At 35.7% G+C, this 27,335-nt stretch overlaps 2 protein-coding genes across 2 annotated transcripts in view; one reads left to right on the forward strand and one right to left on the reverse strand.

Moving 5' to 3' along the window:
• The first annotated feature begins 2,106 nt into the window (after nucleotides 1–2,106).
• Nucleotides 2,107–12,903, forward strand: LOC141439329 (fibroblast growth factor receptor homolog 1-like). The gene is made up of 12 exons (XM_074103614.1): nucleotides 2,107–2,182; nucleotides 2,428–2,619; nucleotides 4,487–4,678; nucleotides 5,699–5,859; nucleotides 6,469–6,610; nucleotides 6,694–6,941; nucleotides 7,014–7,254; nucleotides 9,481–9,670; nucleotides 10,554–10,653; nucleotides 11,097–11,287; nucleotides 11,892–12,029; nucleotides 12,792–12,903. Exons 1-12 carry the CDS (start codon nucleotides 2,122–2,124, stop codon nucleotides 12,901–12,903), a joined length of 1,968 nt encoding a protein of 655 aa, XP_073959715.1. The 5' UTR covers nucleotides 2,107–2,121.
• A 107-nt stretch (nucleotides 12,904–13,010) lies between these two features.
• LOC141439425 (uncharacterized) overlaps nucleotides 13,011–27,335 on the reverse strand; it is a 20,147-nt gene continuing 5,822 nt past the window's right edge. The window contains exons 4-7 of the mRNA XM_074103711.1: nucleotides 20,318–20,514; nucleotides 18,764–18,901; nucleotides 17,472–17,579; nucleotides 13,011–15,210 (exon numbers count right to left, since the gene is read on the reverse strand). Coding sequence (XP_073959812.1) covers nucleotides 15,171–15,210; nucleotides 17,472–17,579; nucleotides 18,764–18,901; nucleotides 20,318–20,514 — 483 coding nt within the window. The 3' untranslated portion in view covers nucleotides 13,011–15,170. The remainder of the gene's footprint in view (nucleotides 15,211–17,471; nucleotides 17,580–18,763; nucleotides 18,902–20,317; nucleotides 20,515–27,335) is intronic.

Genomic DNA, 27,335 nt, shown 5'->3' on the forward strand with positions numbered 1-27,335 from the left:
TATATGTCATTTTGTACGTATTTCCCTTACATGTATGCCTATTTTGTTTTGTCCACTCTGTAGCCTAAAAGGCAACACCAAGGGTATACCGGGTGTAGCCTGTAACACAAGCAAATAATTAAAACATAGATCGTACTTGTCAAACTGAACAATATAGTTCAACGACTTTTAAAAATAATGGAGTTATTATATACTGTTATCAATTGTACGAAATCCTAGAACCCAACTGACGTCGCCTGTCACGCTACAAACATCAAACATTTTGCTTTACACTATAATATAGGTACAGCACCAGCACCAATATCTGACACAACAAGCGTGCATAAATATCTGATACGACTCTATTACTAGGGCCGGAAGGACGTGTCAGATATTTTTGCACGCTCCGCTGTGGCAGATATTAATGCTGGTGACTGTACTTATAGGCCACAACCGGTATAGTATTACAAAATGGTGGCCGCGAAATGTGGAGGGGATTTAATGTTTTTATAAATTGTCACAATGTGAGTAGGTATCAAACGAAAGGTACCTAATAAATAATTAGCCCATTTTAAGTTTCATTTAAGCTTTTAAGCTATTATTTCCAAAGAAACATGAAACAAAATGTGAAGTAAAAAAACAAAATGAATCTTGACTGCCTTATAACACTTTACCTAGTCTAGAACTTTGGTTAAGTAACCTAAACTTTAACAGCATTAGAAAGTTACATCCACTATAGTGATATAAGTACATGGAACTGAAACTGTGTACGCAAAAATGAGAAATACCGAACCCCTTGTTAGACTTTCTCTAGTATTTATCGGATGACACTATTAACCGGCATGGATAATACCGACATAGAAATACCGACCCAATATTTTGTGTACACGCCCATACATACTGTACCACTACCATGAGTTTACAGTGACCGTACGCGACGGCGTAAATTATTTGTAGGGGCGCTGTACAATTCTCCATACAAATAATTTACGCCGTCGCTATCGAGTACGGTCACTATAAACTCATGGTAGTGGTACTGGTGTCAAACTGACAAGAGTTTCGATGGGCGCCTACACGAAATATCAGGCCGGTATTTCTATGTCGGTATTGTACGGCCGGGAAATAGTGTCACCCGTACTTATCTACTCTAAGAAACGAAGGTAAATAACTTTACTTGATCCACGGATTTTCCATTGTTCTCTGCAGAACTCGTAACCACTTGACTGTCCGACGATACCATGGTATCCAAAACCAAAATGCTTCAAGCCGTCCGTGGATACTTTAGTGTCGTAAACTTTTTAACCTTGATTTTGTGAATAAATCATAAATTACATGCTATTGTTTTATAAATAGTACTTATTTGAATGAGTTAACATTAATTTACGTCTCAGTTCTTCTTTATTCAAAACCTTGTAGTTAAAAAGTTGTGGGCAAACCGCGTTTCGTCCGTCGATAAAAAACCCGGACGGTTTGAGGCATTATTGAACTAGAGCGATCCCCAAAAACATCACCTCCACTATCACTCGCCTCCGTCTGGGGCATGTATGCACTCCAGTCTTCCTCGCCAAAATACGGGTCCGAGACAATTCTTTATATGAATGTGGCATGGACGAGGGCACCCTCGAACACATGTTCTTTCACTGCACCAAAATCGTTACTCCCCTATATGACCTCCTCCCTCCTGAAATCCCTCGCCCTGTCAATTTAAACTTCCTTCTTGCAATAGCACACACCCCCCTTATAACTGTACTATGTAAATTTATTAAAACTAACAAATTATTTTTGTAGGTAGTTTAACAAATTTCATGTTTGTGTTGTCTTATTTTAGGTTCTCATCCGATTACCGCACACTGAATCTACCGAACAACGACTAAACTGATAGTGTCTTTTCCAACCTCGACATTGGCGGAATCATCGATAGTATCGATGGAGCTATATTTTCAAGAATTGAATTGAATTGGCATTATTGGTCGCGCCGGACTGTCAAGTGGGTAAGTACCTTATATAAAAATGTTATCAATTGGCAATTTAACTCTAATAATAGCTTCTATATTATTTTCCTTGTATATTTGTCTTACTTGTTGCTGTAGGAAATTATTTGTATTATTAGTGTTATAAGTTCGTCTGTGAGGTTGTATAACAATGCGCTCTTTGATTTTTATTTTACTTGTCGCTCCTATTTTGGGATCACAGTACATTATACGTAAGTACCTAATTGCGTGCTCTATAATATTATCATAAGTATACTCCGTATCCAAAATTAAATAATTGTGCTCTCTTGTCACATAAATATCGGATAAGTACTTAAAGCCTACAATTTACCTACCTTATATTACAAGAAATTTTGTGCGCCTTTTGTTTCTGCTATGTATACAAATTGTTATGTTGTTATTACGTACAACTCTAGCAAAACCTTAAACACTAAGGATGTTACATATTATATTATAGGTGCAGGAAACAGTAGACCCAAATTAAAACGAGAACGTACTGAAAGTCCTATCAGTACTTCGGATTCAATTAAGATAGAAAACGTAGAGAATGCTACAAAGTATGCTCCGCAGTTCAAATTTCCAGAGAAATTGTACAATTTGGAGATGAAAACCGCCGGAAGCAGTATAAGATTGAAATGTGCTGCTAAAGGTAAATAAACAGTTCTTTCAGTTCTATCGTGTTCGTGTACCGTGACTGACTGATAGTCAGGTAATGAACCACTTAGACATGCAACTTGGCAGACATTATTATGATTTTAGTATTCAAAAATTAAATTATATTGACCCGGATAACTCACGTCTTAAAGACCCGAGAGACCCGAGTAGAGCTCTCCGGGTCAATATAATTTAATATGAGTGATGTCTATTCAATTATATTTCCTTACACGGGGAGAATCCGTGAACATAGCTAGTAATTTATTGAGTGCCTCTATTTATTATTTAGTAATAGTAAATTTAATTCAAGTGTTTATAAGTTGACGACCGGATGCCCAAGTGGTTAGAGAACCTGACTACGTAGCTTGAGGTCCCGGGTTCGATCCCCGGCCGGGGAAGATTTTTGTATGAATAATACGAATGTTTGTTATCAGGTCTTGGATGTTTAATATGAAATTGAGTATGAATTTATCTATAAGTCATAATAGCAACACGGTCATAATAGCACCGCGACAGTATTATATGGTGATATGAGTAACAGGCGTGACATAGTCACGTTGAAATAACAGTGTGACAAAAAAACGTTCATTACAGGACCGTGACGTATCACAAATATCATACAGTACAGTGACACGAGTAACAGGTGTGACATAGTCACGTTGAAATAACAATGTGACAAAAAAACGTTCATTACAGGACCGTGACGTATCAAAAATATCATACAGTACAGTGACACGAGTAACAGGTGTGACATAGTCACGTTGAAATAACAGTGTGACAAAAATACGTTCATTACAGGACCGTGACGTATCACAAATATCATACAGTGACACGAGTAACAGGCGTGACATAGTCACGTTGAAATAACAGTGTGACAAAAAAACGTTCATTACAGGACCGTGACGTATCACAAATATCATGCAGTGACACAAGTAACAGGCGTGACATAGTCACGTTGAAATAACATTGTGACAAAAAAACGTTCATTACAGGACCGTGACGTATCACAAATATCATACAGTACAGTGACACGAGTAACAGGTGTGACATAGTCACGTTGAAATAACAGTGTGACAAAAAAACGTTCATTACAGGACCGTGATGTATCACAAATATCATACAGTGACACGAGAAACAGGCGTGACATAGTCACGTTGAAATAACAGTGTGACAAAAAACGTTCATTACAGGACCGTGATGTGTTACAACAAATATCATGCAGTGTCACGAGTAACAGGCGTGACATAGTCACGTTGAAATAACAGTGTGACAAAAAACGTTCATTACAGGACCGTGACGTGTCACAAATATCATGCAGTGACACGAGTAACAGGCGTGACAAAGTCACGATGACTTTTCACTGTGACTTTTTTGGAACGGGATCGTCAGTCACTGGTATCAAAATTAAACGCTTTTCTAGCTTGAGGTCCTGAGGGGTTCGATTCCTGGTCGGGGCGGATATTTTTATGAATAATATACAAATGGTTGTTATCGGGTCTTGGACGTTTAATATGACTGTATTTATCTTTAGAAGTATGTTTATCCGTTGCCTAGTATCCATAGTACAATCTTTGCTTAATTTGGAACTAGGTCAATTGGTGTCAAGTATCCCATGACATTTATTTATTTATTATTTATCAAGGACTCAATATGTTTATTAGTAGCTTAGGTCTAAACGTTAGTGAAGAAATTCTTGATGTTAAATAAATCCACTGATTAGGAGCACGTAATCTCTGACGGAAATGCAAGTAAGAGGACTCAATTATGTCCTATATTTTTCCTCAAAATCTTGTTGGCACTCCTCTTGCCTTGTAGGTATAAACATGTATAAATAAATAAATAACCTAAAATTGACTTTTCAGGAAATCCATTACCGAACATAACATGGTATAAAAATAAAGAACATGAAATTTTAAGACCATATCTCAAACCTACATATGGGAAATGGTTCGTGGAATTAGAGGAATTAAGCATGACAGATAATGGGAATTACACCTGTAAAGTGTGCAATGAATTAGGTTGTATCCAACATACAACAAATTTGCACGTACAAGGTAATTGTTCATTCCTATTCCTACTATGCTTACTCGTACGTTGCATTTCACTAATAGCTTAATTCTTCAGTTTCAGTCGGCGTTAGTTAGGGCCTTCATGTAGGGTGCAGGAGATTTCCATAAAGGCTCAATTTCATGTGTCGATAGGGCCCTAATGCGTGGTATAGAAGAATTCCATAACGCATGCCATAGGGCCCGCAGCCGGGTTTCACTAATCAATCGCATGCTATATGTCGTATCAACTTATGAGTTTCACTAATCGTTATACCGCGTGCGGAAAGGTACTGCGCGCTGTATATCGATCAGTTATCGACCAATGAAACTGAGCCTTAACGTGTGCCATTACTTTGACAGGCTCATTTTAATTGGTAGAAGTTGTCGGGATACCGACCTATAAAAATCATTTAACAACAAATCGGTCAATAAACAGCATGGGTATTCTCCGCACGCTGCCGCTATACTGCTGTTGTACGCTACTGTATACATAGGAACCGTTTTCAAATCCTGGCCGACTCTATCTGGTTACTATTTTGATACAGATTTAATAATATGAATAATAATTTTTTATTCATTTGAAGTACATTATAAACATTTTACAGTATAATGTGGAGGCCTCCTAGTAGGAGTTTATACACCTGTGTCAGTTCGTTTACGCTTAATGATAAAAATAATAATTTACTTATTTAATACAAAAGATTTGAATTGACATGTATTTTTACTGTCACTTGTATTTTATTAATTGCTTGCGACGGCATGCGTAAACAAAAATCTCGAGCGTTTTCCGTTGACCTAAGAAAACTGTTCCCGCATGCGGGTCTACCATGCTACAAACAAAAATTTCCCGCATCCCGCATAATGAATGATCCTAACGGCTAATGAAAAATGAGCCTTTTTGATTTTCACTACTCATTACACCACCTAAGTGGAGTCACCGTACTGAGCCTTTTGAATAAAAGAAGTTTCAATTGAATCCAGGAAAGGAACTAGCTCAGCTGCTTGAATCTGTTTTATTGATTACAGAGCGATACCCATCAAGGTCATACATAAGAGATGGCTATCCGGGAAATAAAACAGTTTTCGAGAATGACACGGTGGAGTTCCAATGCCCAGCAGTTAGCGACTTAGAACCGTATGTTGCTTGGACATGGTCTTTGTCAAATGATACTGAAAAGCAAATGGTGGTAATTGTCATTTTTAAACAACCTGTTGACGCCATTTATTCTTAGTACACTCTAGGGGTGCCCCTCATTTCACATAATATTTAACTGGCATAATAATAGAAAATCATAACAATACTATTGAACATAACAAAACTACCTTTGATTGAAATATATTTGTATAATTTTATTAAGTTAGTAAATTAGATGGTTTAGAGCAAAACCGACACTGTTAGGTTAGGTTGTTTATTTTTTTCTTTTTAACAGCCTGACAATAGCTATTTTCACATAGTCGTTCTCTTTTTCAGATCTAATTAGTACTTTCTAATCTAATTATACTTTTAAATACTTATGCAAAGTATCGTTATGCTTTTTAGATTATGCCAACTCATCGAAATACCTATGTACATTATGCTAATTAACATTATGTGTATTCAGTTATGCGAATTAATATTATACGAATTGATAACTTTGATAAATAACGTTATGCCTATTTAAATAAGGAATATTACTTTATGCGAATTAATATAGACTCACACTCAAGCCACCACACTTGCATCACACTCACCCAATAAAGAAACAAGAGAAGTAGGTAACATGCAATCGGAAAACTAAACGCGTTATTTTTTATAGCAAAGCGATAATAAAAATGATAAACCCGATGACTTAACCTTGTACAATGTAACATCAGCTAATCAAGGATGGTACGAGTGCATAGCCTTGAATACTTTGGGAAACGATACAGCACGCGGATACCTTACAGTAAAAAAAGAAGGTGGTAATGCATTACTTTATTTTTTTTCTGACATAATCTACCCCCATAATAAAGCCGACTAATCTGTAATGTTTTCATTTCAGTAGAAGATGTCCCAATAATTGAAAATGAAAATTCGGCTTTTGCAATGTCTTACACTACGATCACGGTTATATGTACTTGTATTTTTGCAATTTTATTATCAGCCATAGTTGTTGTTATTAATACATTGAACAAGTTAAAACGAGAAAAGATTAAGAAGAAACAGGCCATAGATGCCACGGTAGCATTGATGGCAGAGCAGTGGGCGAAAGTAGTCAAGATTGAAAATAATTCTCAGGATGATAATTCGGTATGGTATGAATGTGATAATAATTATAACATATGATGTCAAAAGAGTCTTAAGCGGGTTGTTTGTTTGCAGATTCTGCCAACTGTAAGCATCGAGAAAGTACGATACACTGAATTGAAAAATGAAGTAAATGCATCAAGTTTGCCTTCCGAATATATATTGCCAGTTGATACAAAGTGGGAGGTGCCAAGAGAAAATCTTATAATGGGTTCCGTTCTTGGTAAGGGTGAATTTGGAAAAGTTGTTAAAGCTGAATATTCTGGGACAGCTTACTCAAGAATCCCGAGTACCGTAGCCGTCAAAATGTTGAAAGGTAAGTCCATAATTATCTTTTTTTTTTGGCTTATAGTAAGAATACTTTTACTTTCCAACCGGTTGTGGCGCTATTGCCTAAAGCTCGGGCGCACGGGATCGCATTCATATTTCTATCATCGTCCTACACCGTGTGACAGAAATGGTCAAAAATGGTCGTGTTGGGTAAAAACGATTGTGTCCAAATGAGTTAGACAATATGGCCTCTGGAATCGTATCTGACGTCCACTACTGAATCGGCATCCTTACCAAGTCATTTTTCTATCCAGTAGAGCATTTATTTATGCTACATCTTCATTAGTCAGTCTTCGATTAGTCAAGAACCTTTACCCTTTATCGGCCATCGGTTCTACGAGCTATAAATCCAACTTGTTGACAATTCAACCGTTAACGATTTAAGAACAATCACAATTGTTAGTAAGTAGTTCTGCCTCAAATTTTCTTTCTCCTGATTCTGTTTCAAAGGTAACTACCTACTTACTAGGCTACTTACTTACTTAGCTTATTAACCACTTTTCTTTTGTAACTGACACGCATTGCAAAAGTAATCTGTCGTAGGAGCGGCCAAGGTAATCAAAGTATGAAATCTGTACCTGGGCATAGCCAGTTCTGCATCATAACTAGGATCTTTGTAATACTAATCCGCTTTAAGACATAATGATACAACGAATGCTGATTTGATTATTTGTGGAATAAAGAGTTTTTAAGAAGGTGGCACGTTGGGTGACACTTATCTATTCAAAACGGTTATTGAAAAAACGGGTTAGGTTTGTAAGGTAGATAGAACTAGATTGCATAACGACTAGATAGCAAAAGGTATTAGTTTCATATGATCTTGGTAGCTAAACGTCTAATTGCGCAAACGTCTTAATAGTTGAATGCATGGGTTAAAGATTGAACTTAGTTCTGTAATATTTTGTTTGTATATAGCTCCCAAATATCAAAATGTCCTAGTAGCAAAACGGCAACGTATTCAGAACGTACTGATAGTAAAACGACTAGGTAGGCATATCGTCAAATATTAATACGTCTAAGTGGCATAACGACTAGATGGTTAAACGACAAGGAGATTACTAACAGTATTTTGTGAAGGAACTCTTTATATTTTTAATAAAGAAACACTAGTTTCTGCCCGCGATTCCGTCCGAGATCTAGACAATAACTACTCGTCCCTACATAAATAAAATTCATCTAATAGTTATACCTAGTCGTTATGCAATAATGGCGTTTTGCTACTAAGACTATATGCTACCCAGAAACTTTGCTTAATGCGTCAGTTTACAACTATATAAGACTTTCTATAATTTGGTCGTAAACTCTATTAGTAATTTTGCAACTTCGGCGTCATGCCATAGTCGTCGATCGTATAACTAAGGCATTCTACTCACTATAGTACTTTTCAGATAAGATGGGTACGGTGACACTTGCGTTTTTTCCATTCCACGCCATGAACGTTTCAGGCCAATAATTTATAAAAAAATATACTTGAATCCCGAAAGAACAAAAAAAAATATCTCTATAGCTTAAAAGATTTCGGAATAATAAACAAAAAACAAAAATCACTTAAAAATATATTATTATGTTTTAAAACTAAAAAGACGAATTTTAATCTTGTCAAATTTAATCGCGTAAAACGGAACTCTATTTCAATAGAGCTTGACTTTGCTTATCGACCGAATCGATTCTACAATCTTGTCAAATCGTTTGACTCGCATCATCTGTCAATTAGTACGAGAGCGAAGGTCCTTAAATGCGTCTTTGTATCGAGTGTTTTGTATTGTTTGATGTTTTGAACTGTTACTTTGTTATTAAATTTTTTTATTACGGTTTTTGTTAATTTTTTTACTGTTATTAGTTTTGATATAGTGCCAAAGAAGACCGCATGGTTAGTGAGATCCCGATAGACAAGCAAAAACACTTGCTACGCGGGTGAAGACGCAGGCAAAAGTTAGTTAAAAATATAAACTATCACTAATATAGCATATTTAATCGAGAATCGCAATAAATCAATTCGAATTTACATTTTCACAACCCTTTAATTGCTTAATGAAATGTGTCACCGTACCCATCCTATCCGAAAAGTATATATACTATAAGGCATTCTGCAAAAAATGCATTGTGCTTACTAAGGCACTATGGAATGGAATTACGACGTTTTGTTTACATAGACTATTATGCAATCCTGTCCTTACGAACCTAACGCGAAAAACTATTTATTATCTTACAGCGGATCATTCAGACGAAGATTTGATAGCACTTGTATCGGAGATGGAGATAATGAAGAAGATTGGCAAGCATGAGAACGTTGTCAATCTTCTGGGATGTTGCACACAAGATGGACCTCTCTATATCATTGTGGAGTATGCCAACAACGGCTGTCTTAGAGAATACCTTAAAAAACATCAACCCAATAAAACGTACGTACTCGGGCACATTCACAATTAAATGTCCTCATATATTTACACCTCAAGACAAACAATTCTTGTATGTATATTTTTATTACTTTGCTTCCGGACCGTGGAAAAAGCTCTAAATAATGTCGAAGAACTTTGCTACATGAGAGCTTTAGAATAAACAATAAAGCTGTTTGGTCTTATCAAAAACGCGCATTGTTTTTGATCGTAAAGGTACCTATTTGATATTATTAATGCCGAAATGTGTGTGTGGGTGGTCAGTGGTTGTGTGTGTATTTGTTACTACGAGTGCTCGTAGGTTTGTTAATTTTGGTATCATCATCATCTGCCAGAATACGTCCACTGCTGAATGAAGGCCTCCCTCTTAGAACGCCTCAATGAACGACAACTCGCCACTTGCATCCACCGGTTACCCACAATTCTCACGATGTCGTCAGTCTTCCTAGTCGAAGGTCTGCTAACGCTTCGTCTTCCGGTTCGCGGTCGCCAATCGAGAACTTTCCTCCCCCAACGGTTATCTGTTCTTCGAGCGATGTGGCCCGCTCATTTGATTGCTACTTCAACTTGCAAATTTTTTCAGCTATTTCGGTGACCTTAGTTCTTCGACGAATTTCCGTATTCTGGATTCTATCGCGCAAAAAAACTCCAAGCATAGCTCCTCTCCATAACTCGTTGCGTGACTTGTGGTATGCGAATGTGTAAATCCAAATCCAGTTTGGAGACATTTGGACGGATGTTCAACGTGCAACGTGCAACGTGCAACGTGAACGACCGCTAATTTTAGGATTCGTTTAATTCATTTAGGAAATTCATTTAGGAATTCAGTAAAATCTTAAGAATTTCCTGGGGGTTTTCTAAGTTGGTAACGCTATTTTTGTATTTGCAGAAACAATTTTTCTAAAGATACAAATAAGCTGACTCAGTGGGATTTGGTTAATTTTGCACTGCAGGTGGCTAAAGGAATGGAGTTCTTGGTGTCACGTGGTGTAAGTATATAATGTGATGTAACTATAGTTACATCATTATAGTATAGTACGTGATTGTTTGGCGAGTATGTTCAGTATTGGTGTCGTTCAGTTAAAATTATATGTATTTTAAAGAACCTATCATAACATTGGAAAAAAATTAGGTTGAACGTTAAACGAATCTTTATATACTAGCCTCGTTAAAGCTCATTTTTATTGGTCGATAAGTCGGTCAATATGTAGCATGCGGAGACTTGAACCAATGAAATGAATCAATTGTTTGCGACGGCATACATACCTAATAAAAACCTCCAGTGTCCTGCATGCGTTTCTCAACGATATATTAAAAGGTTCCCGTATGCGGGACTATGGTATGCAAACAAGAATCTCCCGCACCCCGCATACCTTAACTACCAATGAATCGCTCGGGCGTGGAGGCGCTATGTGTCAGTGCATGTGTGCAGTGCATCCACCGCGACCTGGCGGCGCGCAACGTGCTGGTGGCGGCGCGCGCGCTGAAGGTGGCCGACTTCGGGCTGGCGCGGGACGTGCGCGGCGCCGACTACTACCGCAAGCGCGCGGCCGGCAAACTGCCCGTGCGCTGGATGGCACCGGAGTCGCTTGCGCAAAACTATTACACGGCATACTCTGATGTGTGAGTTATAGAATACTACTATACTCTATTTATTAAACCAAGATACTAGTGACAGTATGAAATGTCAAATGTAAAAATAATGTGAACAGCATAATACGAATAGTGCTGCTCTCTGATTTAGCTTTTCGACATAATTGCAAATAATCGATAAAACAATATTGTATGCAAACAAAAATGAAATAAAGCTTATGAAAACTTGAATTCAATATTCAATTAAGCTTTTCGGCAGAACTTGATTAGAATCAAAATGAAATTTAAGCAATTTATTGAACCAGGCGTTACTTTGCGGAGGTCCATATCAATAACTAAAATAATTTCCTTGCTCACCCGCGACCTTACGATGGCTAAGCTTATAACAAATCTTTAAACGATCAATTCTTGTATGTATACGTATAACTATATATTTCGGGGATCTCAAAAAGGCTCTACCGCTTACGATGACATTTGGCATGTCGGGGTTTCGGAGAGCGAACAACCAGCATAGTCTCATCTCTGGGAAAATGGGTATTGTTGAGTTTTAGCCCGAGCGTCGCTCGGTCACCCGGGTACTGACAATTTGTAATACCTATTAGCAGAATGTTTTTAACATGAAAATTGTTTTTAGGTGGTCTTTCGGCGTATTGGTGTGGGAAATAATGACGTTTGGCTGCACACCCTACCGGGACATATCAGTTCATGTTTTATATCAATATTTGAAATCTGGACAACGCCTTAGTATACCTAACGGGTGCTCCCGAGAAATGTAAGATTGTCAAACAATACTTTCAATTATAGATAGTGGCTATGCTGTAACGAAGGCTTCCTTGTTTGTGAAGCTTTATTTGTTGTTCGAAGGATTTGTTTCCTGTGCATCATTGAGTCTAAAGAACAATTTATGAATCACAAAACTCAATGAGGCTGATTTCGATATAACCCCCGTCAGATTTCCTTCTGTAGGTGACCATAACAACACCACCACAGATTCGATTTGTAGCATTCGAAGATGGCGGATGTAGACAATATCTAATTTTGCTATTTCTGTTTCTTTGGCGAGTTGAAGTATAATTTTGATAGTGTTTTATGCGGCGATTAACCTTAACAGTGAACAGTGATCCCAAAATTCTATATTGCTCTCGTGTCTAACATTTTTTAATGCGCAAGTGGTCTCCACGTGGTTTCTGGAATTTTACTATCAAGTTGCAAAAACTACAATTACCGTACAACGTCCCTCTCAAAGAGAGTTTACCTTGACACTGGCGAAATTGTCCTATTAATTAGGACAGAAAAGCCATATTTTAAAAGAGAAGAAGAAGAAGAACACCACCGCACCGCCGCCACTCATAAAATACTTTTGTATAGGTACTTACAGCGAAGAACGTCGGTAATGTTCAAGCACTTATTTATTTACAAGCACTATATTAAACAGTTAATGCAAAGAAATTTAGTTTGGGTGACAAAGCAAAAACAGTAAGCAAAAAAGTTTATATTAAAAATGATTAAAATATTAAAATGTATTTATTCACAGCTACGCCTTAATGCTGCAGTGCTGGACCTTTAGTCCCACGAGTCGCCCTCAGTTTTCGGATTTAGCTGTTAATTTGCAAGAGATGTTAAATGTATTACCAAAATCAATATAGTCGATACACTTTATTCAAATTGTAAATACTATGAAAAATAATCGATATTGTACATTGTGAAAGGAATAAAAAAAAACTGTAAAAACTTCAACGTTGCCTTTGTTTTTACTTTTATTAAACTGGCATCCTTTCGAAACGAACTATGTGTGTTTGTGTATGCACAGGCGTGTGTAATTTACAAGTAATGTATTTTAACTGGCTTCAAAAAAGGATGAGGTTTTCAAATGAATGAATGTGGTCGGAATCTTTTAAATATTATATTATTATGTTCCAACGGCAGGCGAAAAAGCGAACATTGAAGAGGTACCTATACATAATTTTGTTCGATGCAGTTGTTTATCATTTGCTCTTAGTACAAACTTTCAAAATGTGGGTTGTTAGTGGTCACTCAAGACAATAAAACTTGTTGTATCATGTTTTAGAATGACGTTGACTATACATGCGAAAGGTTGTCCATAGTAAGTTTTTTCGCCTGCCGTTGGAATAAAGTAAGTATAGTCGAGCGAGAAGCGAGACAGCATTAGGTTGAAGTCAATCTTTAAAATAAAACTACATCAGAATTTCTAATCCAACAATATTTTATTCTAATTATCTTAATAGTTTACGAAACTTTAAAATTTAAATCAAAATTACTATAAAAACAATCCAATTCAATAGGTATTTTTATTACATGGTCATGAATTTTACATAGAAGATAATCATAAATTTAGTTCACAGCACATCATGTCCTGCCTCGGAGAGGCGTACAATATTCATTTAATAAATTAATACAATACAATAATAATAACATTTCGATTAATAATAGTTCCGAATTAAAAAAAATATATATTAAAATGTATGTCAAATGTACCAAATAATAACAACATACAATTATGAAATTTAATGAATTAAGTACGAGTAATAATAGTCTAATCACTAATAAGTCTGAATAAAAAAAAATTGTATTAAAATTAATGTGAAATCCAATACTATCCAAAATAATAATAATAAGTAACGTAGTGAATTCAAATGTCATCTTTACCAGTTAATTACTTACATAGACTTATACTGTATCACAACATTTAATATTTAATCTAAGTTATATTATTTTGAGGACAAAAATTCAGACACACTAATAAACACATTTCTTTATTAACCAGTTGTAAAGTTTTCGCTTAAAAGGCTCAAGAGGTAGTTTTTTTTTCGATTAGCAATTTATTATTATATTTTTGCGCTCATACATATTACGCTATTTGAGAAAAACGCCGAATTAGGTTTAGGATTAGGACATAATAATATGGTAGGTAATCACATTTTGATCTTCCTCTTAGTCTTTGATTTCTTACCGTTTTAATAACATTTAACAATAATTTTACAATATGTATTGCTCTTTAGTCGATTGAAAGGTGTGGTTATTGTTATTGAGGTTGTTATATAATTTTAATTTATTAAATTGTAAAGACATAAAAATAGAACAGTAATTTAAAAATGACATTAGGAAATATAAAAAATTGTAATGTTAAACTCATTTCGAAAAAAGGGCTTTTATTATTTTAAAGTAATAAAATAAAAGTCAAAAACTACTTTACTAACGTCCGGGTCCTGGCAGAATACCAGCGCTGCGGCTTGCACAGCTTTATGCTGAGTCAGCACCTTTCTTTCAGAACACATGGCTTTCATACATAATCTATTTTTATTGAACAGTGTTACCTACTTGTTTTGTTCAATTTTTATCACGATCTGTTATGTGTACGTTAATGTGTTTTTCTGTTTGTGTGTGTCTTTGTTTTGTAAATTAAGTCTTAATTATCTTATCTTACTTTGTTGATGAGTTGTAGAGTAGCCTAGCTTGTAGTCTTATTTAATTCTAGTAAAATAAAGTGGCTATTTTATAATATTTTTTTTACACAAAGCATCATTGATTAACTGAAATTGATACCAAAATCGTTCATTAGATAGTTGGCGGGCTACGGTTTTTCATCGGTATTTTTGATTCGAAATGCCCCACCTTTGACGCAGTACACTTTGAACATCGATGGAAGATATACAGAAAAATTGTTTAATCTTACTTAATACAAATAATCCTAGAAACATTTACCTTGCGTCACAGCTACGTCGGTGCAAACATAATATCATGCAGAGGTTCACAGAGGTATTTATTGAATGAAAATTACTGAAACATACCGGATTAAATTTGAAACACCTTCCAAAAAGTGTAGTGCAAAAAGTGTCTTTAGTTTATGGCAACTCTTGATTATTTACGATTTATAAGCATTTTCTTGATAATTTCAGTGATAATGATTCTTGTTTTCCGTCGTTTCGTGTATCCTAAAACAAAAAAGTTTTTTATATTTTAGGAATCATCACCAAACCAATCGGCAACTGCTGGACTGCTGAACGGTAGAGTTGGGCCAGCAGATATTAAGATCGATATCGATTTCAATCACCAGATCAACTTCCGGAGAGAACAGTCCAACATAGAACAGGTGCACAGAGTTTGCAGGACAGTTAAAAAGTCATTTGAGATGAAGGAATACCGCTCATCGGCATTTCTCGTAATTTTTTTTTATTCGACTGGATGGCAAACGAGCAAGTGGGTATCCTGATGGTAAGAGTCACCACCGCCCATAAACATCTGCAACACCAGGGGTATTGCAGATGCGTTGCCAACCTAGAGGCCTAAGATGGGATACCTCGTATATCTATTACCTCGTATATGTATTATCACCGGCTGTCTTACTCTCCACGCCGAAACACAACAGTACAAGCACTGCTGCTTCACGGCAGGATTAGCGAGCAAGATGGTGGTAGCAATCCGGGCGGACCTTGCGTATGGCGCAACGAATTGCTGTATATAATAAAGACCTTATTGCCCCACACGTTCTATGACATTTTTAGATCCTATATCTCTAAGCAAATATTTGCCGTTGGTGTAGGCAAATCAGTACATGTCACAGAAGATTGTAGGCCTGTCACCTTAAATGGCATACAACTTCCTCATCAGGACACCGTGGTACCTGGGTATGCACCTGGATCGAAGATTGACCTGGCAGAAACATTAAAACAAAGAGAGATCAGATGAGATTACCTTAAAGTACAAAGGCCTGCTATGAGTAGAAATTCAAAATTGGCTATGGACAGTAAGATTCTCATCTACAAAACCATGATAAAGCCAATTTGGATATATGGCATACAACTATGGCATTGCTAGTGTCTCCAACGTCATGATAATGCAAAGGGTGCAAAACAGTGTACTGAGACAGATATCGAACGCACCATGGTTACTCAAAACAACAGAGCTTCCGATATCCTCGACATGCTAACAGTCAAGGAAGAAATCGCTTCTTGTGGCGATAAATAAAAAGGAGTACTACAAAAACATCCAAACCTATTTGCGAGGAAACTAACGATACCAAAACTTACTCGTCGGTTAAAAAAGATACATCTTTGATCATGATGGATAGAATATATAAACTGACCACAAAAATTTAAAGAGCTGTACTCCACTGGGAGTAGATCCCTGCTCATACGCCACTGACATGACATGTGCTTATAGCCATTAGGGCTCATCGCATGATTTTACTAAAACAAAGGCTAACCAGAATTATAAAAAACTTGGCCATATTGCGGTAAACCAATAGAACTAATTTCTTGCACTGGTTACACTAAATTCAAAATAAAATGTCATCTGTCTATTGCTGTCAAAGTTTAACGTTGTTGCGCGTGGTGTTTTAAAGTTTTATTTTAGTTTTTGTGCGTTAATGGCGAAAATTATCCATAGCCTTGGAAGGCAAAAAAATACAATGTATATAAATATTTGTCATAGACAAAGTCTGAGGGATTAGAAAATATTCCTTTAAATAACATCGTCGATACCGTTGTCAATATGACTGGTAGGTATCGTATGGTGAAGAATGTTGCAATATAAAACGTAGAAGTGCTGCCCTCGCGTCAGGTTTTTTATATTCCTGGTCAGCCTTAAGCCTCTTAAGGCATTGTGATTAATTTTTATTTGTAGTAAATAGTACAGGGTAATTCGGGAGACGAGAGCAGGGCCAATTCTACAATAAATAAAATACTTTTGTTCTGTGTAAAACACGAAGAAATAAATGACAAGTGCCAATCTGTACGGAATTTGCCTTTATTGTACATAAAACACAAAAATAATCCAAAAAAACAACAACAACCAAAAGCATACAAAGGCCAACTTATCCCTAAAAGGGATCTTTTCAAGCTAACCTGCGTTGAAAAGGAAAACTTATAACATAACCAGCAAAAAGTTGGAAAACCCCCGACTTTGTCACTTCAAATTTCAATATCTCAAAAACAGCTTAACCGATTTTGATTAAAATTATCTAAAAACCGTTGCTAGAAAACCTAATTACAAATAAAAAAATCTCATTCAAATTGGTCCACCCATTTAAGAGCTACGGTGCCACAGAAAGACACACAGACACACATAGCGGTCAAACTTATAGCACCCCTCTTTTTGCGTCGGGGGTTATAAAGATAGGCGAACAGTAATTTATGTACAGTGAGATGAAAGTAATTATAAAAATTACTCTATGAAATATAAAATATTAACTTACGGTACACTGCCGTCGACATGCAGCACAGCTTTGAGGATCTCGACCAGCTCTGAGAATGTGGGCCGACTTTCAGGGTCGAAGGAGCAGCAGCGCTTCATTATCATATAGCTGAAAATTGTATGAGAAAGTTAAACTGCTGTTCGATGCAGCGCCATCTGTGATTGATTTGGTGAACTACATGGCTTGCTAATCGATAATTTTATTGGTAGAAGTCTATTGACAACCATACTCATTAGTTCCAAAATATAACACAATATACATACGGTGTTGTTAGTATATACAATATATTATAGTGTGCATCGTACGTGAATATATATAAGGTAGCTTGGAAGATGCTTTTACTTATTTCTGTTTCATTGCAATCGGCTTCAAAACACAAAGTAAGTACTAAAAATCCATGACATTCTTTCATTTTGGGCAGCCGACTTTAAAACTCTAATGTAAATAAACAAGATAAATAATTTATTGAATCAGGCGTTCCTTTGCGGAGGTCCATATCAATGAACTAAAATAATTACTTTGCTCACCCGCGACCTTTATGATAGCTACGTTTATGCAAGATATGCGTGTTCATGCAAGTTCCTCCTTCACCTCCACACTGTAAAGGTGGTTTTCCACCGGCGAGGCGAGACGAGACGAGACGAGAATTGAAATTTGTATGGCAGCGCCGCGGCGGCCGCGCGCGGTCCGCGGCGGCTCGAGAATGCATACAAATTTCAATTCTCGTCTCGCCTCGTCTCGTCTCGCCTCGCCGGTGAAAAATCACCATAAGCACTACACTGACGCGTTTCGAACTCAACCAGAGCTCATCTTCAGAGCAACACAACCATACACCATGCTATCAGATGTTAGACAACATGAGATAGGATGGATTTGACCTTTGTGAACAAGGCCCCGCCACTTGCTACGATCTTCAACTAGCTCTTCCTATTGGTTGCTAGGGATTTTATTGCGCATCACATAAACCTTAATAAAACCAACTAAATATAGTACAATAAAACATAAATTAATAAATATCATGGGACGCTTGACACCAATTGATCTAGTCTCAAACTAAGCAAAGCTTGTACTATGAATACTAGGCAACGGATAAACATACTTATATAGATAAATACATACTTAAACACATAGTAAACATTCAGGCCCAAGAACAAACATTCGTATTATTCATACAAATATCTGCCCGGCCGGGAATCGAACCCGGGACCTCAAGCTTCATAGTCAGGTTCTCTAACCATTGCACATGCTTATAACTAAAAGTTAAGAAACACATTGTCATAATCGTCACTAACATTTCAGCACTGCATCCGGCTGGTCTTTCCATTCTGTTGCCAGTTCTCAAGTAGTTGTACAAGTGATGGACTGAAACATTGGGGTACGGCGTGCTTCCCATGGTCATTATCTCCCACATCAAAACTCCGAAGGACCATCTGAAAAAAGAAAAGCGAACAAATATAAGTAAATAACAAATCTTTAAAGGATATGAACAAATCACGGAGGATGTTAAAGTAGCGTATCATTTGCCTAGAAAAAAAACAGTCAGTTGATGAAATCCCTGAATCTGTTTAGTAAAATAACAAATCACCCAAAAAGGCAATTCGCTTTTCATTCCATCATATTTGTTTAGGGATTTGCTACAATCCCTGAAACACGTCCCTGAGTTGACGAAACGGATTCGAAAAGTCTTAAAAAGAGCGATATTTTTTTTTCTATCGTCGTAGAATCGTTTTTTTCTAAGCTAAACATTGCCCACATTAACGTAAAACGGGGTGAGAAGGGATTGCGGGGGGAGTAGGGATAGAACTAATATTTGTGTTTTCACTTGTTGCTTAAAAATTCTTGCTCAGCTTGCTCTAAAAGTAGTTTAGTTATATTTTTAGACATACCGTGAACTGCTTCAACGTTGCCCTCTGGCCCAACATTGCCTGATTCAATTTGGAGTCGATAAAAAAAAAACAAATGATTTATTCAGTAAATAGGCCGCAATGGCACTTTTACACGTCATTTTTTTAAACTACCAGCGCTTTCGAAAGACCATCATTGCCAAGAAGAATGCGCCGCAAGGAACTTGGCAGAAAGTCATTTTTTCATAAAAATATAATTACAAATAAAATACTTAAAACTATATTATACAATTAAAGAAAAAAATACAAAATAAATAATAAAAGAAATACAGGGATAACTAGCACCCTTCTAGGTTTTTAAACTTTATCCCCCGTAATAATAATTCCCGTGTAGATAAAGGTTTAAAACCTATAATTGCTAAGTTATCGACTCTAAATGGAATCAGGCAATGTTGGGGCCAGAAGGCAAAGTTGAAGCAGTTTACGGTATATCGACTATTTTCTGGTAATTTGTTATCCTCATTTTTATTTCCTATCCCTTCTGATCCCACTACGGGGTGAGCTGGGATTTGCCTATATTTTAGTGTTTAATTGTTTAAAATATGAAACTAAACGACAGATAAGCATTATTAAACTTAAATTCATACCACAATATGAACATATTTTTTTATCGAGGATTGCACTTCAATTTTGTCCCTACTCAGCCCGTTTTACGGTATCTATATTTCATTGCAAATTCAGGAGTTGTCAAATACCGTATTCTATTGCCAAATCTAATGGTTCACTTAAACAAAGCCGCGCGTACAAATTGGGTTGTAAGTATGTATGTACTTTATTGTACATAAAACACAAAAATAATACAAAAAGAAAACAACAAAACAAAAGAGTACAAAGGAAAACTTATCCCTAAAAGGGATCTTTTCAAGCTAACCTAAACAGGAAAGGAAAACTTAAAGATAGGCAAGTAAGTGGGTAAGTAAATAATAACAAAGGATAACTTACACATCAGTGCGCTTAGTGTACAAGTTGTCTTTGAGAGACTCTGGTGCCATCCACTTGATAGGTAGCTTGGCTGCCGTGCGTTTGCGGTAATAATAGTTACTGTTACGCACATCTCTGGCCAGGCCGAAGTCAGCAATCTTCAGGGTACAATTGGCCGATACCAGGACGTTACGCGCTGCCAAGTCGCGGTGGAGGCACTGGAAAAAGAAAAGTGACAAGACAACTGATTCCTGGCACACGCAAAATAGGCGCACTAAGGTTCCGGCTACTCGCTCAATCATACTTGCACAAATTCCAATTTGCACAAGCAAGCGTGTACGTTAAAGAACAAACGGCTTTTGGGCGCCAAACAGTTTCTGAGCCAATTTTTGCACAAGGCGTTTTGCGCATGCAAGTAATATACTAACTATTAAAGTAAGGTAAGTAAGGTATTAAGGTAAGGTAAGTAGTATACTATCTATTGATTCCTGGCGGGCTCCCCGCACGAAGGAGTTGTGTTTTTCGAGTGTCTATTTCTTTGATCTCTATGTATGTAGCCTAAACGGCTAAACGATTTTCAACACATGAGGTATCCAAATATTGAAAACCAAATATAATAAATTTCAGTAAAAAAAAATATATACATACAAGCTTTTTTTTGCTGACTGTACTTTTGTTGACTGTACTCACGTATGGTCACCCAAATATATTAACTGTTGAAGAGTTCTGTCCTGTGGAGATGATCCTGGCCGGACTACCAGAATGTCACTATCAGATTATTGTATTGTCACCAAATATACATAAGTTTACCAAATTTCAAGTCGGTCGGACTACTGAAAGTGGGTCAAATTTAACTTGCAAGATTTGATCCAAATCTATACATATCAAATTCAAAGTCCTGACTGACTGACAGATATATGAACGCACAGCAAAAACCGCTGAAGCTAAGGCTTAAAATTTGACACACATATACCTTAAGTGACATAGAGATACACTAAGAAGGGATTTTCCGAAATTCTTACGGATAGGGCATAAATGGGATTTATATTTTCACTTTAAAATAGCCCTATTTCCGTAACTGTAAATATTAGAGACCTCAAATTTGGCACGCAGGTAGAATTCGTACGGGATAAACGAATAAAGAGGATTTTATAAACCAACTGAATCAAAAAACGTACAAGCTAAACTAATAAACCTAAGAACTGTAGATGACACTGTGGCACATTTATCTACATTTATGTATTTGTCTGGTGACAATACAATAATCTGGCAGTGACATCCAGGTAGTCCGGCTAGCATCGTCTCCGCAAGAACGAACTCGTCAAAAGTTAATGGCACACACAAAGAACTTGTAGCTTTCTTTCCCGAATCGCGGGAACTTTGCGATAAAGAAGCCTGGGATAAAGAAGCCTGTTTCAATTCAATTGGGGACAGTGTAGCTTTCTACAGAATTTACTTATTTTTATCTCGCGGGAATTATCTTATAACTATCGCGTACGAAGTTGCGGTCAAAAGAAATACGTAGGCACTTTAATGTTTTCTGAAATTCGACTCCTGAATACAGGAGTTCAAAGTTTGTATGAATGATGATTATTTCGGTTGTTTTTTTTTTATTTCGATGCACCGTTTGTCTCAAACAACGTCTGTCTGTATCGGTATTTCCATATAATCCTCCGTAAAATCAATCAAAACACGAAAAAAAGATTCGTAGAAAGTAAATCTTTGCTACCCCGAATTTAACGCGAGCAAAGCCGCGGGCAAAAGCTAATAAACAAATAAACGAACAGGGCAAGTTAAATGAAAGCTTGTAATAAAAATAATAAAAAAATGGAAAATTGAATCCTGTCTCAATTATTGAAAAAAAGATCTACTATTAAAATGTTAAACTAACTATTATATCTATTAATAATTATTATTTATTTAATATTGCGATTGCGACAGGAAACTGATAGCAGTTTCAACGCTAGTTAGTACACACTTCCATAGTCTAAGTTAGTGTTTTTCAAATGTGATTGTTTAACTGTTTCTACAAATTCTATGTTATTTATTTAATACATTTTATTTTACACACTTGGCTATCTCAATGCTCAGAAGCCATAATAGTCATACTTGTTAGAGACAAAATGCTGCACTTCGTGAAGAAAGCAAGCCGCTTTGCACAGTGATAGTACAGACTAAATTGAGTGATTTGACTCGCAGCAGCGGAAGTTTCACCCCTTAGGAACAGAGATGGCGCCACTTCTTTAAAAAATATTTCAAAAAATTCTACAAGCTAAAGTAATAAACCGATTTCAATGTTTAATATCGCAAATGAGAGCCTATTATATACGTTACTTATAAAAAATACAAAAAAATATTTACATAAAACTTTTGTCAAAAAACGCCATCTTAAGTTTTTTTTCTTACCTGATTTGTAGTTTTTACTTGATTGCTAAAAAACTGTATGCAACATGAATGGTTTAATGCATGTACATATTACTGAGTACATAACGAGTATTTTAAAAAAAATGCGACACCGATACCTATCATATTTAACGAAATATGACAGTTTAAATGTGAGCACAAATTTCTTTAAAAAATATTTCAAAAAATTCTACAAGCTAAAGTAATAAACCGATTTCAATGTTTAATATCTCAAATTAAAGCTCATAACATTCATAATTTAAAAAAAAATATAAAAAATATATTTACTAAACTTTTGGCAAAAAACACCATCTCAAGTTTTTTTTTCTTACCTGATTGGTAGTTTTTATTTGATTGCTTAAAAAAACTGTATGCAACATGAATGGTTTAATGCATATACATATTACTGAGTACATAATAAGTATTTAAAAAAAATTTGACACCGATACCTATCATATTTCACGAAATATGAAAGTTTAAATGTGAGCACAAATTTCTTAAAAAAATTCAATAAATTCTACAAGCTAAACTAATAAACCGATTTAAATGTTTAATATCCCAATTAAAGATCATAAAATTCATTATGTAGAAAAAAATATTAAAAAAATATTTACTGAAAACTTTTGGCAAAAAACGCCATCTTAAGTTTTTATTTCTTACCTGATTGGTAGTTTTTACTTGATTGCTTAAAAACATTGTATGTTGTATGCAACATGAATGGTTTAATGCATACTTATATATATTTCTGAGTAAATAACAAGTATTATAAAAAAACCGACACCGATACCCTTCATACTTCACGAAATATTTAAGTTTAATTGTGCACGCTTTTCTTACAAATAAATTTCAACGAAATCTTCAAGTGAAACTAGTACTCTGATTATAATGTTTAATGTTAAATGAAAAGAAGAACGAAATTACCTAATTTATTAAAAAAAAGTTTTTCCCTGGTGTTACGAAAAAATATAATTACTTTAAAATTAGTAATTATTAAGACAATAAATAAAAACTATACCGTTTCCGGCATAGTTGGTTCTGAGATGTAATATATATTGCTTAGTAGTTGGCGAATTTATTTAAAAATTAGCTTTTTATGTGATAGGTAGGGCTACAGCTTATAGATATGTCACATTTGAAATAAAAGACTATGAACATCAATGTTCATCAAATATTTAAATTAAAACCTATAAGTCCTCTTCGGGTTCATCGGCAGATGTAGAACTGAAAAGGAAAAGTCGTTTTGAAGTACTTGTGCTATTCCAATACTACAAAATCACAGATCTTTTAGACACGGACTGTGTTGCTGTAATTACTGTTGAATTATTTTTGTGCCTAGTTGATTACCATTAAATCTAAAATTTTGTGCCTACCTGTGGAAATCAGTGGTCAGCATACAAAATAACCCTGCATTGAATATTATATTAACTTACTTTTGATTTGTACAGCCACCTTTGCAGGATTTACACTGGGCAGTGCATGGTAAGCTGACCCGACGACACCCACAACGCATGGATCGCAGCCAGATTTGCAGCCACAATGGTCCAAGGGCTTAATTGCGACCAAATCGCTATAACTGCCGACAATTCTGGAGTCCTTCTCTTTTGCCTTAGTCCATCCCCAAGAAGATGGACATGGTATGGACATGCTCTCTATAAACATACACTGCGTGCAGCTTACCAAGCGGGCTAAATATGGAGAAACGCTCTGAAACCAGAAGATTCCGTACCATGTCCATTGGCTGCGATACCATGCGTTGTGGGTGTCGTCGGGTCAGCTTACCATGCACTGCCCAGTGTAAATCCTGCAAAGGTGGCTGTACAAATCAAAAGTAAGTTAATATAATATTCAATGCAGGGTTATTTTGTATGCTGACCACTGATTTCCACAGGTAGGCACAAAATTTTAGATTTAATGGTAATCAACTAGGCACAAAAATAATTCAACAGTAATTACAGCAACACAGTCCGTGTCTAAAAGATCTGTGATTTTGTAGTATTGGAATAGCACAAGTACTTCAAAACGACTTTTCCTTTTCAGTTCTACATCTGCCGATGAACCCGAAGAGGACTTATAGGTTTTAATTAAATATTTGATGAACATTGATGTTCATAGTCTTTTATTTCAAATGTGACATATCTATAAGCTGTAGCCCTACCTATCACATAAAAGCTAATTTTTAAATAAATTCGCCAACTACTAAGCAATATATATTACATCTCAGAACCAACTATGCCGGAAACGGTATAGTTTTTATTTATTGTCTTAATAATTACTAATTTTAAAGTAATTATATTTTTTCGTAACACCAGAAAAAACTTTTTTTTAATAAATTAGGTAATTTCGTTCTTCTTTTCATTTATTATTAAACATTATAATCAGAGTACTAGTTTCACTTGAAGATTTCGTTTAAATTTATTTGTAAGAAAAGCGTGCACAATTAAACTTAAATATTTCGTGAAGTATGAAGGGTATCGGTGTCGGTTTTTTTTATAATACTTGTTATTTACTCAGAAATATATATAAGTATGCATTAAACCATTCATGTTGCATACAACATACAATGTTTTTAAGCAATCAAGTAAAAACTACCAATCAGGTAAGAAATAAAAACTTAAGATGGCGTTTTTTGCCAAAAGTTTTCAGTAAATATTTTTTTAATATTTTTTTCTACATAATGAATTTTATGAGCTTTAATTTGGGATATTAAACATTTAAATCGGTTTATTAGTTTAGCTTGTAGAATTTATTGAATTTTTTTAAACAAATTTGTGCTCACATTTAAACTTTCATATTTCGTGAAATATGATAGGTATCGGTGTCGAATTTTTTTTAAATACTTATTATGTACTCAGTAATATGTATATGCATTAAACCATTCATGTTGCATACAGTTTTTTTAAGCAATCAAATAAAAACTACCAATCAGGTAAGAAAAAAAAACTTGAGATGGTGTTTTTTGCAAAAGTTTTCAGTAAATATTTTTTTATATTTTTTTGTAAATAATGAATGTTATGAGCTTTAATTTGAGATATTAAACATTGAAATCGGTCTATTACTTTAGCTTGTAGAATTTTTTGAAATATTTTTAAAGAAATTTGTGCTCACATTTAAACTGTCATATTTCGTTAAATATGATAGGTATCGGTGTCGGATTTTTTTTAAAATACTCGTTATGTACTCAGTAATATGTACATGCATTAAACCATTCATGTTGCATACAGTTTTTTTAAGCAATCAAGTAAAAACTACAAATCAGGTAAGAAAAAAAACTTAAGATGGCGTTTTTTGACAAAAGTTTTTTGTAAATATTTTTTTTGTATTTTTTTTATAAGTAACGTATATAATAGGCTCTCATTTGAGATATTAAACATTGAAATCGGTTTATTACTTTAGCTTGTAGAATTTTTTGAAATATTTTTTAAAGAAGTGGCGCCATCTCTGTTCCTAAGGGGTGAAACTTCCGCTGCTGCGAGTCAAATCACTCAGTTTAGTCTGTACTATCACTGTGCAAAGCGGCTTGCTTTCTTCACGAAGTGCAGCATCCGGCCAAAAAATGGCCTTAACAAGTATGACTATAACACTTCATTAGCTTCTTCTAAATCGGAAACTCTTGATACAGGGTCTTGGACATGAAGCATCACCCATCACTGCGGTCGCTGCCTTCGCGATCCTCCTCCACCGGTCTCTATTGGCCGCTTTGGCAAGTGTATCACTATACTATACTAAGAACCATAAGAGATGTGTGAGAGAGAGTAAGAGTGTCTGTCTATAAAATAATTGATTAACTAACAACGATAAGGTAGCTCATTGGTTTTACAAGGTACTTACGCCGAGATGCCAGGTTATTCTCCCTTTTGCCACTTGCAGTGAAATTCGATAGGTCCTCTTTGCGTCAGCCGTTGTTGAGCAGCAGATTTTCGTTGGAGTTGTTTCTGTCAATAAACAAATTAGCATCAAAACCACTAAAGGATATTTAAACCATACAATTCTGAAGTTATAATGACGGAGGGCAACGTGGGCTTGCCCTGCACCAGGACTTTAGTTCAAAATCAAAACGGCTATTAGTTACAAGCAGACCGCTAAGGGCTCTTTAACATGCGACTTTTTATACAACAGCGTTTCAGGAAGATCATCATTGCCAACAAGAAAGTTGCGCAAGAGACTTGGCAGTAAGTTTTTATTTTTCAACATATAAATTATATTTCGAGTACAATTCTCATGAAAGGTAGTAAAAAGTAAAGGTAAGTTTTATATTAGACGCTAAGCAGCAGTGCTTTCGATATCTAATACCTCCTACAGGTTGAGTAAGCCAGCTACTTTAACGAGGATAGCCAAGTGTTTGAACCTTACTACAAAGACTTAGGTCCCGACTTCGTACCTCGATCGGGAAAATATTTGTAATTGAAAATAAGAATTTTGTTTAGTCTTCGATGTTTAACATTTATTTAAAAATGCATGGGTATTTCTACACTTTTTTTTTATTTGACTGGATGGCAAACGAGCAAGTGGGTCTCCTGATGGTAAGAGATCACCACCGCCCATAGACACCTGCAATACCAGGGGATTGCAGATGCGTTGCCCAACCTAGAGGCCTAAGAAAGGATACCTCAAGTGCCAGTAATTTCACCGGCTGTCT

This window comes from Choristoneura fumiferana, chromosome 20 (genome assembly GCF_025370935.1).
Source record: "Choristoneura fumiferana chromosome 20, NRCan_CFum_1, whole genome shotgun sequence".
Lineage (NCBI taxonomy): Eukaryota > Metazoa > Arthropoda > Insecta > Lepidoptera > Tortricidae > Choristoneura > Choristoneura fumiferana.